Source organism: Lissotriton helveticus, chromosome 2_1 (assembly GCF_964261635.1).
Source record: "Lissotriton helveticus chromosome 2_1, aLisHel1.1, whole genome shotgun sequence".
NCBI classification, from domain to species: Eukaryota; Metazoa; Chordata; class Amphibia; order Caudata; family Salamandridae; genus Lissotriton; species Lissotriton helveticus.
The window spans coordinates 1,517,097,774-1,517,111,893 of NC_136059.1; the positions used below are offsets into that span (position 1 = coordinate 1,517,097,774).

Sequence of the window (14,120 nt, forward strand, 5' to 3'; positions counted from 1 at the left end):
CAGCCCACTGCGAATAACCAATGGAAACCATATCGTATGATGGTATCCTTGTGGGCATAAACGGAGAACTTTTGGAAGTATAATTGCCCCCTTGGAGAAGGAGTCAGGGGCTGGTTGTCATTTTCAATTTTCCTGCCAGGCATGCTGTCACACTGAACTCTGATTTCTTTTCTTATGCAAAACTCATTTGAACTGAACTTTCCGAAACCATCTCACACCTGTACTTTGCCGGCTGGTACAGTGTTCAGGTACAACTCTTCGGCTGAAGAGTTTATGGACGCATTCCTGTGACTCTCTGCACTTTGACTCTGCCGATTTGGTTTGTATAACCTAAATGCTGAAACTTGATTTTTTTTCCCAATGTTACCTCTCTCACCTCTTTCCTAGGTAACCAGCAAATGTTTATCCTGTTGAATCTGTATGACACAGTGTGACTAATTGTACTAAATGGTTTCAAATAAATCTGATTATAATGTGATTTATGTTCCCGACAATTCAAATTGAGGCTTAGATAAATAGTTTAGCTGAGCATATATATTGTATTGGAGTCATTCTTGGTGTGAACCTTTTTGTCGTAGGTTTTACGAATAGAAATGTCTGAAGTAAAGGTTATATGTTAGCATGATTTTTTGCATTTTCTCATTCCATGTCCCCCCTAAGGATTTGCCTCACGTTCTCTAAATATCCAACTCCCTGTTAGCCCACATAAAAGATCCATTGGAGGACCAATGGCAGTTTAGTGTTATGTTATGAAGGGTATGCTCAGACATGAGTCCCTTGCTCACTGCACCATCAGGATTCAAGCAAGCCGGGCCGAAGACGGCTGCAATGCCAGAAACCGGTCCCCGGAAGCTTGTTTCCTTTCCAGTAAAGAATTGGCTTGGTAGTTTGGTCTGCCCTGTTCCCATGATGCACTGGGCCAGGGACAGACTAATTTGCAGGTAGCCAGGTTCTGAACTGGGATGGTGCAGTGAGCTAAAAAACGGTGATGGATCAAGCCCTGATCTTTTGACAGGGTAGGAGTGTTCTGCTTAATTCAGATGCTCTGTCCATCACCACCCCCTTTTATGAATCAATTTGGCCACTACAGGTGTGGAAGGGAATGCTCAGACATGAGTCCCTTGCTCACTGCACCATCAGGATTCAAGCAAGCCGGGCCGAAGACGGCTGCAATGCCAGAAACCGGTCCCCGGAAGCTTGTTTCCTTTCCAGTAAAGAATTGGCTTGGTAGTTTGGTCTGCCCTGTTCCCATGATGCACTGGGCCAGGGACAGACTAATTTGCATGTAGCCAGGTTCTGAACTGGGATGGTGCAGTGAGCTAAAAAACGGTGAAGGATCAAGCCCTGATCTTTTGACTGGGTAGGAGTGTTCTGCTTAATTCAGATGCTCTGTCCATCACCACCCCCTTTTATGAATCAATTTGGCCACTACAGGTGTGGAAGGGTATGCTCAGACATGAGCCCCTTGCTCACTGCACCATCAGGATTCAAGCAAGCCGGGCCGAAGACGGCTGCAATGCCAGAAACCGGTCCCCGGAAGCTTGTTTCCTTTCCAGTAAAGAATTGGCTTGGTAGTTTGGTCTGCCCTGTTCCCATGATGCACTGGGCCAGGGACAGACTAATTTGCATGTAGCCAGGTTCTGAACTGGGATGGTGCAGTGAGCTAAAAAACGGTGATGGATCAAGCCCTGATCTTTTGACTGGGTAGGAGTGTTCTGCTTAATTCAGATGCTCTGTCCATCACCACCCCCTTTTATGAATCAATTTGGCCACTACAGGTGTGGAAGGGTATGCTCCGACATGAGTCCCTTGCTCACTGCACCATCAGGATTCAAGCAAGCCGGGCCGAAGACGGCTGCAATGCCAGAAACAGGTCCCCGGAAGCTTGTTTCCTTTCCAGTAAAGAATTGGCTTGGTAGTTTGGTCTGCCCTGTTCCCATGATGCACTGGGCCAGGGACAGACTAATTTGCATGTAGCCAGGTTCTGAACTGGGATGGTGCAGTGAGCTAAAAAACGGTGATGGATCAAGCCCTGATCTTTTGACTGGGTAGGAGTGTTCTGCTTAATTCAGATGCTCTGTCCATCACCACCCCCTTTTATGAATCAATTTGGCCACTACAGGTGTGGAAGGGTATGCTCAGACATGAGTCCCTTGCTCACTGCACCATCAGGATTCAAGCAAGCCGGGCCGAAGACGGCTGCAATGCCAGAAACCGGTCCCCGGAAGCTTGTTTCCTTTCCAGTAAAGAATTGGCTTGGTAGTTTGGTCTGCCCTGTTCCCATGATGCACTGGGCCAGGGACAGACTAATTTGCATGTAGCCAGGTTCTGAACTGGGATGGTGCAGTGAGCTAAAAAACGGTGATGGATCAAGCCCTGATCTTTTGACTGGGTAGGAGTGTTCTGCTTAATTCAGATGCTCTGTCCATCACCACCCCCTTTTATGAATCAATTTGGCCACTACAGGTGTGGAAGGGTATGCTCAGACATGAGTCCCTTGCTCACTGCACCATCAGGATTCAAGCAAGCCGGGCCGAAGACGGCTGCAATGCCAGAAACCGGTCCCCGGAAGCTTGTTTCCTTTCCAGTAAAGAATTGGCTTGGTAGTTTGGTCTGCCCTGTTCCCATGATGCACTGGGCCAGGGACAGACTAATTTGCAGGTAGCCAGGTTCTGAACTGGGATGGTGCAGTGAGCTAAAAAACGGTGATGGATCAAGCCCTGATCTTTTGACTGGGTAGGAGTGTTCTGCTTAATTCAGATGCTCTGTCCATCACCACCCCCTTTTATGAATCTAGTGTTATGTTGTGGGCGCAGAGAGGAAACAGATGATAGATGGGTTATATACTAAGTGAAACTTATCCCAACTTTCCGCTGCATCACCACTCACAGTTATACTTAGGCAATCTAAATAAAAGTAAAAATGATAGGCAAGTGCTGCAACACCCCTCATCTACTAATGAAAAGTTAAGTCAGCTTGAGTGAATAGGCATGTGAAATATGCATTCCTTTGGCAATGCAATCAATGCAATGAAAACCTTTCGACCACCACTGCACAAACAATTTGAGTCACTATGGTAGACTATAATGCAGACCTTCATGAGATGTCTACAAAAAAAATAAATGGATCGCCATTAAAATAGTACATAGAGCAGCTGCTAGAAAGGCAGTAAACATTAATAAAAAGGCACCACACCGCCTGCATAAGCTATGAACTATTGTACGGAGAAATCAGAGTAACTTTTGGCAAAACACATAATTTTACTGTGTTAAACCATGCTGCTTTGTATTGGATTATAGCACTTATAATTTAGTTTCCTCCATTTCAACTTAAAAATAGTTTAAAACAAATCTTTATCATTGGTCCGTAAGAACTTTTTTCTTTGATAAAACAATGGGCTGGCTATTTTCTTTGAAAGTGTATACACTTTATTTTTAGAATTTGTATGTTCAGAATTTTGACCTCTTGACCAATGCTGAAAAGATACTTCCTATGATTTGACATTTCATGTGGATGTTATTTATTTATTGCCATAGAATCAGCGTAGTAGTTGCAGTTATGCTCTTGAGCCCCAAAACTTACTAATAAATGAAGCCACTGTCAACACCTGCCATGTTCTTTCCAGTAGTGACTTGTGGGCAAAATATCCTAACAGTGGAACTGAGAATACATTGAATCGTGGTTAACTTCACTGCATCTTGATGGCTTCATTCCTTTCAATTCCTAAAAAGCAAAATTTCTTGGCTTTCACACTGCCCCTTATCACTCAGTCAGGGATAATGTCTACAAAACAGCTTGGTTGCAAATCAGCATTCATTGCAAGATTAAGTCCTTCATTCCCTCCGCAGCGTTCAAAACTAGTCTACAAGCCCTTGATTATTCTCATATTGATAGAAGAAACACCCTTGTATGTGGTCTTCCTAATACCATTCGCCTCCCTCTCAAGGCTGCTTTGTGCGAAAAGGCTTATCTTATTAACGGCAAATGAAAATATTATCACTTTCCCTGGTTTTTCTCCAATCTTTACTGGCTGTCTATGCGAGCCTTCATCCAACTTAAAACCCCCTGCATCATTTACAGAGCCCTGCATGCTCATAAACTGGCACACTTAGCTGAAGGACTCTCCCTAGCTGTTTCTGTTCACATGACTTAAAACAAACCAAATGATCCTAACAGAAAACAATCAATCCTTCTCTTTTGCCTCCAACAACCCCCCCTCCCCCCAGCTCCCAACTGAAGAGGGCACGGCCCCTTGCTTTTAAACTTTGAAATGAAATCCCAAATCTCTTTTTATCTCTGTTCGCCCCTACCCCAGTAATCCTATTTCTGCCCAGCCTTCTGATGTTTTGTCATGTCATTATTTCTCCCATTCTTTATACGGTTCTGCTTTGGTTGGTCACTTACAAATAACCCAAAAGCGGTAGCGCTTGCAATAATATTAGTGCGCTGCTGCTGTGTTACAGTATTGAAAACACACGCAATTATCCCTGAATTTTCTATGGAAACACATGTAGAATTTGGACGGCTGTGCCTGTGCACTGTCAGTGACCTGGCCAAAGAGGCATGAAAGAGCTGAAATTGAATAATAAATTCAAATCTGTTCCTAACAGGGGCCCCAAAATCCTTAAGATGCCCATGTGACTTAGTGTGTACTGGTTCTTTTTTTTAGGTCGAGCCTGGGCAGCACACTTTCTGCTCTGCAAAGCATTCTGTATTCGAGTATGGGCTTGAAGCTACGCCCACTCTCCACCCATATTTTTCATTGGCTTGTGTCATTGTCTTTTGTAAATGCAGGCTTCAGATTCGTTAATAGGCTTGTTAGTCCCGGCTTAGTACCGCCTTGTCTTCATTTGTAACCTCCCATGAGGACTGGCCATTTTACTTCTCTTGTTAGACAACATGTCTTATTTAGTCTGTAAGCTCTATTTTCTTTAAAGAGTTTCTCCTACTGCAGGCACAACATGCTTTCCTGCAACATTCAGAGCGCCATGTGTGCTTTCACTTTCCAAGCAGCCCAGGACAATGGCAGCTGCTTCTTTGATGTCCTAGAAAGACAGCAAAGTGTACTCACCTTCAGGGTTGTTGATATTTCTCGTCCTCTCAGCTTCGTTTTGATCCATGGAATAGGAATCTCCCTCATCTTTAATGGTGAATGACACAGCCTGTCTTTTAGCAGCACACTGTCCTAAAGGGAAAAACAGTAATTAAGTAGTAGGCAGATTAATGGAACCATTTGTTTTAGGCTGCTTTCTTGCAGAAAAAAATGTAGACTGTTGAGACCTTCTCTATGCCAGGGTAACAATGCCAAATTTGGGGTACATCCATGTGGTTCTATGGTCTTAGTCACCTGGCAAACAGTCTCATGGAGACAGGGCTGTAGGGCTCATCTGAGCATCCTGATGAATATCAAAGCTATGATGATTTGGGGCCACCTGTGAGGAATGTTTTCACATTGTGATTATGCTATCAACATAATTAATAAAGAGCTTTTGAACACTTTTATCAGGAACTAACAAGGACAGATGAAACAATCTGCTCTCATTAGAAACTGCTTAGGGTTAACATACAAGTAACTGGATGGTAATAGTAAGCAAGAATAATGTATGAATGAAAATGTCAGAAAGAGTTGGGGCCATTGTTAATCTCAGCACTGTACCTACTCAGGTGCACTGATAAGTGTACTAACAGAGAAGAGGCTGCTCATTTACAAATTTCATAAATGTACTCCAAACTTCAGAACTTACTGGAGTTGGTATCAAGGTTGCTTCCTCTTCTTGCACGACCCCCCCCTCGCTATCAAATGGAAATTCTGTTGAATACGATCACAGCTGCAATCCATAACTTTATTCTTCAGTTTTGATAAATGCATCCCCCATTTTAGACATTATGTTGCTTACATCCCTTTTCCAACTACACTTCCCTGGAAGAGGTTTTGAAATTTTTAAGCATACCGTTGCCCAAGGATTAGTTATCGTCAAAGGGACCTTCCATGCCACAAGCAAATGAACTTGACAACTGGCCTGCCCCCTTCCTTTGTCGCTCCAGCCAACATGGCTCCAAAACTAGAGTGAGGGGGAGCTAACCCAGAACATGTTTGGAGTGAACACAAGGGAGGGTATGTTCATTATCTTAGAAACAGCTTTGGCACAGGAGCTCTGACCATGGGAAGAAGGGTTCAGCCTTATTGGATTGTTCCAGAATGCTGGGCAGAAGTTTTGGGACAGGGAAGATGTGGGATCCTTGGATTGTGTATGCAAAAAAATCCTAGGCAATCTAAACTAGTAGATAAACAAATAACTAGACCAAAATGCACAAAGGAACAATCAGAGAATATATAGATAATTGTATAAAACAAACATGTTATTAATACACATAGTAAAAATCATATAGAGAACTGAAACCGATCAGACTATATGACCAATCAATTAAAAAGATATACATACATTTAATACATTGTCATAACATATATGGTAATTTTAAAAAACAACAGACACCAAAGGTTACTAAAAGGGTGTCCAACACAGGGGTGACTAAAAGGTACTTGGATTGGCCAGTGAAGCCTGGCATCTGGAATTTTCCACTCACACTTCTAAACCCCAGCTCAAGGCAGAGACTGTGAACAAGGCGCTGGACCTGGAAGGCTGTGACAGCAGAATCATGAACAGCTATTAGGAGAACTAACCTTATGACCAGTTGGGGGGGGATATCTGACCTCCGCTGCCACCCCAAATGCCCTACAAGACAGCCATGAGAATTGGGAGTTAGAGCAGGGGAGTGCTCTGCTGGCTGGTGGTAGAGGGGCTATACAAGAAGCCCCCACAAGTAGGAGAACAACACCCGGAGCAATGAAAGGAGAAGACGGGAGCAGGGAGCCAGTAAAACCAGCTCCCTGCAAAAGGTATGCGTTAGCAATCAGGAACGCAGGTGAAAAGGCTCCCTAGAGTTCGCTGCCCAGAGCAAAACAATCTAAAGATTATCAAAATCAGTTATAGGGGCTCAAAACATGGCTATTTAAAGGATTTGACCTTTAATCTCCTGGAAAGAAAACAAGTGGGTGGCCCTACACTGAAACTTAAAAATGTACCCCCTCACCCCTGGTTTAACTCTTGGGGAAGAGGGGTATGTGTGTGGCCCCCTCCCCATTAACAAATTTGCCTTTTTTGAAGGGGGCAACACTTTCCTTAAGGGCCGTTGCAAGCAACCAGGATCCCGGGACTCCGTCCCCAGTGAGAGGAGGGACAAAAGACTCCTCCTGCCACAGCAGAACAGGAAACAAAGGCTGCTCCCACCCATGAGGAGAAGAAGACACTGATGCCGGCTCCTGCGACTGGCATGGATGGCGTCTGGGGAGCAGCCTGTGTCGTGGGGGCCTTCGGACTTCCTTAAAAGCAGCCAATGAGGTGCACAGTTGTGGATGCCCAGAGTGGATCCGGGGCAACCGATTAAAAGAAAGAAAAATAAAAACAAAAGGAAATGCTCCCACCCCGAAAAGCTGCTCATACAAACTTCATAGCTCTGTGGTAGGAGCGCACCATAATGGTTCTAAAGTTTTTTTTTAGCATATTTTCTTGCTCCTGTGGTGACCAACAATGGGCAGAGGCACCACCAACATTGTGCCCAGATGTTGCGGGGGCTGAGGGAGTGGAAGCTTCTTTTCCCCCCTCCAAATGATTTAAAGCTTGCCCTAACCTTCACAGGGCAGGAAACCTAGGACCCCCAGATAAGGTCAAAAGGTTTCAAACATTCCTGGAGCTGGGATTTAGTGCTCTCTAACACAGGAGTGCAGAGACCTGTAATGGTTAGTCTTATGGCTGCATAATGTAGCATGAAGTGGTCAAATAAAACACCTGTTTGATGTTGTTTTGAATATAAATGCTTTATTGAACATTTTGTTGGTGAATAATGCAATGCTGATTGATAATGAATGTATTTAGAATTGATTACTGAATCCATTGGTTTTAATGGTGAATGCTAGTATGTGACGATTGCCTTATATATTTATGTGGTGACCCCCCTGACAAAGTCAATAGGCTTGCTTTATATATGATGTTGAACCATTGACAAACCCAGTAAGCCTTCTTAATTATTATTATTATTTTTTTTTTAAAAACCTTTATTTGAGCAAGCATAGAAAAATACAAGAATGGGCCTACAACCTCACGGGCTGGCCGCTAAAAATAAGGCACAAGGCATGAATCAGAAGTGTACACCCGTGGTCAGGCACAAATCTAGCACCAAGCATTACTCCCAACATGTCACAGAGCATAATGAATTTTTATTTTATACAAAAAAGAAAAACAAACACAAGAAAGGCGAATGCACGGTAATCAAGGTCAGCCCAAAGAACGGAGGGGATGGTCAACAATCAGGAGAGCCTACCAAGAGCCCTGAGGCTCCAACAAAGTCGAAGGGGGGGGGGGGAGGGGGGGGAGCAGCGGGGAGAATCGGAAATGCAAAAAACGGTATGAAAGGGTTCCGGGAACGCTCGCCTAGGGAGACAGGACAACATCAGTAGTGCCTACAAGGGGAGGTGTACAGATATCCCCACGATATTCATTCCACTGGCCCCAAATCTTCGTCCACGCCCCGGGTCTACCCCTGGCCACATAAACAGTCTTCTCACGAAACATGGACCAGTCCATGTTGTCCTCCCATTTCGAGACCTCAGGGGGCTTGGAAGCGCCCCAGAGTTGCACAATATCCCGCTTCGCAATCATGTAACCCAAGGTCGCCCATCTGGTCTGGGCCACAGAGTAATCAGTGGGTTCCCACACATTCAACAGACATCGTCGAGGCTCCGGCCGCAGGGCAACATCAGTCACAGCAGTCATCACCTCAAGCACAGCAGTCCAGTAAGCCACCACAACCGGGCACTCCCAAAGAATGTGTAAAAAAGTTGCACTCGATCCACAACCACGCTTACATAACCCATCCAAAGAAAAGCCCATCGTTACCAGACGCGGACCAGTGACATACACTCGATGAAGGATTTTAAGTTGAACCAAACGGAGACGGGCAGGAATGGCCACCTCCTTGGGAGAAGAGAGTGCCGATTGCCAATCCTCGTCGTCCAGTTCCAACCCATCGCCGACCCAAGCCTCCCGAAGTCGGACCAATAAGTCAGCCCGATTATTGATCAGCTTCTTATAGATCAGGGAAATAGTGCTATCAGGCAGGTGCCCATCAAGGACACGATCTTCGAGGGGGGAAGACTCGGGCAGGGCCCCACCAGGAGTCAAGACTGAGGTGAGGGCGTGCCGGACCTGCAGATAACGAAAGAATTCCCTACCGTTCAAACCATATTCCTCCTGGAGGGCCTGGAACGACTTCACACTACCTTTCGAACATACATCACCCACCTTACATATACCAATCATATCCCAGCGGTCAAAGCCCTTAGTAGACCAGAGACACCCCAAACGTTCCGAAGCATAAAGCGGCGTCGCCAGTGTCAGTCGATCCTCCCATCCCAAACTCACATTCGCGGCTCGCCACACAGATACTGCAATCCTGGACGGGCCCACAAGATGGCGCCCGGCTGATCGAGAATAAAGCGCTCTATTAAAGTCCCCACCCGGCAGCTGAAGTCTATCCATCTCGAATGCAGGATTTCGACCCGGTGAAAACATCACGTGATTAATAGCAGACAGCTGGGAAGCCCAATAATGTCGCTTGATATCGGGGAGCGCCATGCCCCCGTCGTACCAAGGGATGGTGAGTTTTGCGAGGGCAATACGTAGACGCCCGTCCCAAATCAATTGCCTTTGAAGACTCTCGATCTCTCGGAAATAAGTCTTGGGGATAGCGTCATAGGAGTTCTGGAGCGCGTAGAGGAACCGCGGCAAGGACATCATTTTAAACAGGGCCGCCCTGCCCAGAGGAGACAAAGGAAGCTTACGCCAACGGGCCACGTCCAGTCGCAATCTAAGCAACGGGGGGAGGAGATTACGCTCAAATCGGAGCGAGGAGTCCAACGTAATAAAAATCCCTAAATATTTGAAACCAGACTGGACCACCTGGATAGGAAGTCTGCTCGGCAGTGGGGGTAAAACACCCGAAAGAACATACACGCAGGACTTGGCCCAGTTAATAACGAGGCCCGAGTTGGCACCAAACGAAGTGAGAACGTCAAACAAAACCGTCAGGGATTTGCGCGGGGAGGTGAGATATAAAAGAATGTCGTCCGCGTAAAGCGAAACGCGGTCCTCAAAGTCCGGAGACCAGCGAATCCCCTTGAGCGAAGGCTCCCACCGAAGCCAGGCGGCCAATGGTTCCAAGGCGAGTGCAAATAGTAACGGAGACAAGGGGCATCCCTGACGGGTACCCCTACCAAGGGTGAAAGGGGCCGAAACTCTACCATTTACCACTACTTGTGCCAGAGGTTCCGCATATAATAACTTGATCCAATCAAACTCAGGCCCGAAACCAAATTTCTCAAGAGCCGCCCAAAGATAAGGCCACTCCACAGTGTCAAAAGCCATTGAGGCATCCAACGATGCCAAGATGGCCGGCTCCGTCAGAAGCCCCGCCCTCGCAATCGCGCCGTGGAGACGACGTAGGTTCAGAGCCGTGTTGCGATGCGGGATAAATCCGGATTGATCTGGATGGACCAATCCACTAATGACCGTCAGGAGGCGGGACGCCAGGAGTTTCGCCAATACTTTGGGTTCGACATTCAGAAGAGATATGGGCCTATAGGATGAACAAAGGTCCCGCGGTTTACCATCCTTGGGGATGACAACTATCGTGGCCAGTCGCTGATCATAGGGGAGAATACCCGGTTCCCGGGACTCCAGGAACATGGCGCGAAGATATGGCGCCACTCTGTCGGGACGCAACTTGTACAGTTCAATTGGCAACCCGTTCGGGCCCAACGCCTTGCCCGAACGGAGTGAACGGATGGCAGTAGCTATCTCATCAACAGTAAAGGGGGAATCCAACGCTACACGATCCAAATCAGAGACACTGGGCAGAGCTATATCACGCAATAGGAGGCGAGAGTCAGCCACATCTCTCACAGACACAGGGGTATACACCACACGGAAATACTCAGCAAAACGTTCAACTATTCCAATCGGGTCCGCCACATTCTCACCACTCGAGGACTGAATCACGGGCACCACACGATTAGCTCTCTCCTTCTTATCCAGCCATGCCAGCAATTTACCCGCCTTGTCACCCACATCATACAAACGACCCTGTTGCTCCCGAAACATCACTTTAGCAGCATCCGTGACCATGGATTTATAGGCAAATTGTTTCAGACCCAGGGCGTGGAGTTTCGCAGATGTGACACCAGATTCCAAAGCATCCTCCAATGCAGAAATCTCTCCCTCAAGGTCCACCACCTCCCTATTCCTCGCCCTCTTAGCTTCAACAATAAGGGAGAGGGCCTGCCCACGAATCACAGTCTTAAAGGCCTCCCATAGGGACACAGCTGAGGAAACCGACCCCTCGTTATCCAGGAAATACGCGTCCAAAGACTTAAGCAAAAGGCTGCGGGTCTCGGGGGAGGTAAGGTACCACGGATTGATGGGAGCTACCCGGCCCACTGCCTCCACTCCAACCTCAAAACGAAGCCAGAGCGGAGAGTGGTCAGAAATACCCCTGGGTAGATGTACAATCTCACGCACCGCTGGTGACTGAGCCGCAGGCATCAGGAAATAATCCAGTCTAGACAGACTCCCATGGGCCCCAGAATGAAAAGTATATTGAAGCTGAGTAGGATGCAAAAGCCTCCAGCAATCCACCAAGCCAAAGGTATCCAAAAATCCACCCAACCACTGTTGGGCCGCAGGAGTATCTCTAGGGGGGTGGCGATCGTGGAGACCGGAGAACACCGAATTAAAATCACCAGCCAGAAAGAGCGTACTATCAGGGAGGTCCAGCAAGACACGGCCCAAATCTGAAAAGGTAGAAGTCTGCAAGCCGGGGGGCACATAAACAGTAAATAAGGAGAGGGCACGACCCTCATAGCGACCCACAAGGACAGCATACCGCCCCCGATCATCCTGAATGACATCATCAATAGCTAGGGGGAGGGAAGCCCGGACAAGGATACCCACCCCCCTAGAACCCGAGGTAAACCCCGAATGTGCTACGAGGCGATAGCCCCACCTATTCATTGCATGACAAACATTGCCTACCAAATGAGTCTCCTGTAGGAAAACAATATCAGGAGATAAATGTCGAATACATTTCAACACCACACTTCGTTTGATACGATCTCCCAGACCGTTAACGTTCCACGAAACAAATCTCAACCCGCTACCCCCCATCCCACCCAACAAAGCCAAAACCCCCCACCAATGAGCATGACACCAGAAACATCTTCAAATACAGGATAAAGTCGCCTTGAAAACCGAACACACAAACAACGAACTTCCCAACCACCCACCCCCCAAATAACAAGGAAACACCCCCCACCCTGCACCCCTGCAAAAAGCTAAAAAGCCACCCCAACCTGCAGTGTGCCTGTCGCCCAAGAACCCCTATTCTACACAAAGACCCCGGAGGAGGAAAGGCTCCGTCCCACCCGCCACCCCGATCAAGACCAATGACGAGAAAAGAACATACATCACATCACATAAGCGGTAGAGGAACAAAGGCACACACTCCTGGAAGAGTCATTCAAAACAAGGCACCAGGCATAGACGAAATGTTCAGCTCTCTACACCACCTTCAGCACCGCCCGGGTGGGCATCGGACTCAGTCTCAGGAGGTCGGCTAGGCAAGGAGTCCAGCCAGTCATTCACAGCATCCGGCCGATCAAAGAAGAAAGTTCGGTCATTATACTCAACCCGCAGCCTGGTCGGAAAGAGCATAGCGTAGCGCATCCCCATGTCCCTAAGACGCTTCTTAGCACTACGAAATCCCATCCGCTGCTTCTGGACCTGTTGGGAAAAGTCCGGATAAAAGTGCACTGTGGCATTCTCAAAGGCCACCGGGCCCTTCACCCGCGACGCCTGCAGGATAGCGTCCCGATCTCTATAGTGGAAAAGCTTGGCAATAATAGGTCTCGGCGGGGCGCCTGGCTTACCCTGGCCCCCCGGAACACGATGTGCCCGCTCCACTGTGAAGAATTTACTAAGGCCAGACGGAGAAAGGTGGTTCTGGATCAGGTCTTCAACCAGGAGATCAACCGAGTGGGGTTCTGGGTTCTCCGGTACACCAACCACGCGAATATTACAGCGGCGTGCCCTGTTCTCAAAATCTTCCAAGCGCCGGGTCATGAAATCGTTCACCCTACGGAGATTGCCAATCTCCGTCTGTATCTCAGAGACGTCCGCCGTGAGGCTGGATGATTTGATATCCAACGACTTCACCTTTTCGTTCGTTTTGGAGAGGTCGGCTCGAATTAGAGTCACATCGATTGCCACGGTGTCAATTTTGTGGGTCAAGGTTTCGTACTATTGGCCTATTGACTCCCTCATGCCAGAAATGGCGCCCATGATGTCCTGCAAGGAAGGCTCCGTCGACGCATCTACGACGTGGTCAGATGCACTGGGACCAGGCAGGGCAACTCCGGGGGACCCCTTAGAATGGGTATAACGGTCCATAACGTTGGATTGGACCGGACCCCCGCGCAGAGGTGTCTTCGTCTTGCGCGTCTCCCGGTCCCCTCTGCCCGCCATTTTGGAGATGCGTCACAAGGAGATTCACCAGGGTCAACGGACCGGGCACCAGAAATGGAGGCCTCGGGACCAAAGGACCGTGCCAAAGGTATCACCAGAATAGGGGCAGCCAAACAGGAGAACAGTCCAGCCAAAGGCCCGATAGCCGACGCGTGTCCTGGAACCAGCTCCGGCCCGACCCTCTCGCCGATGTTCAGTCAGAGGCAGAATCGAACCCGAAACTTAAGAAGGGGACCCACAAGTCCAATCCCCCTGCCGTTGTTGTTCAACTCCAAGACGGCCACCGAGCCTCACCCAGACCCGGGCGCACCTCAAGGGCGGAGCCCAAAAGTTCAATTCACCATAACTCAGGCACCCGGTGTCAAAATAAAGTTCTGAAAGGTCCAGGTAGATCAGCCCAACGTCCTCTATACCAATCCTCGCGGAAAATCAGGATTCATGCAGGATATTATGCCGGGAGCGGCGGGGGTCCGGAGAGCGCTGTGC

General features: G+C 47.9%; 1 protein-coding gene across 2 annotated transcripts in view; it reads right to left on the reverse strand.

The window, feature by feature from the left end:
* The window catches only part of LOC144818734 (zinc finger protein 484-like), a 253,023-nt gene that overhangs the window by 14,499 nt on the left and 224,404 nt on the right, over window positions 1–14,120 (reverse strand). For both annotated transcript variants that reach the window (XM_078676426.1, XM_078676425.1), the window contains one exon: window positions 5,072–5,185. In XM_078676426.1, the coding sequence (XP_078532552.1) occupies window positions 5,072–5,185 (114 nt within the window). The remainder of the gene's footprint in view (window positions 1–5,071; window positions 5,186–14,120) is intronic.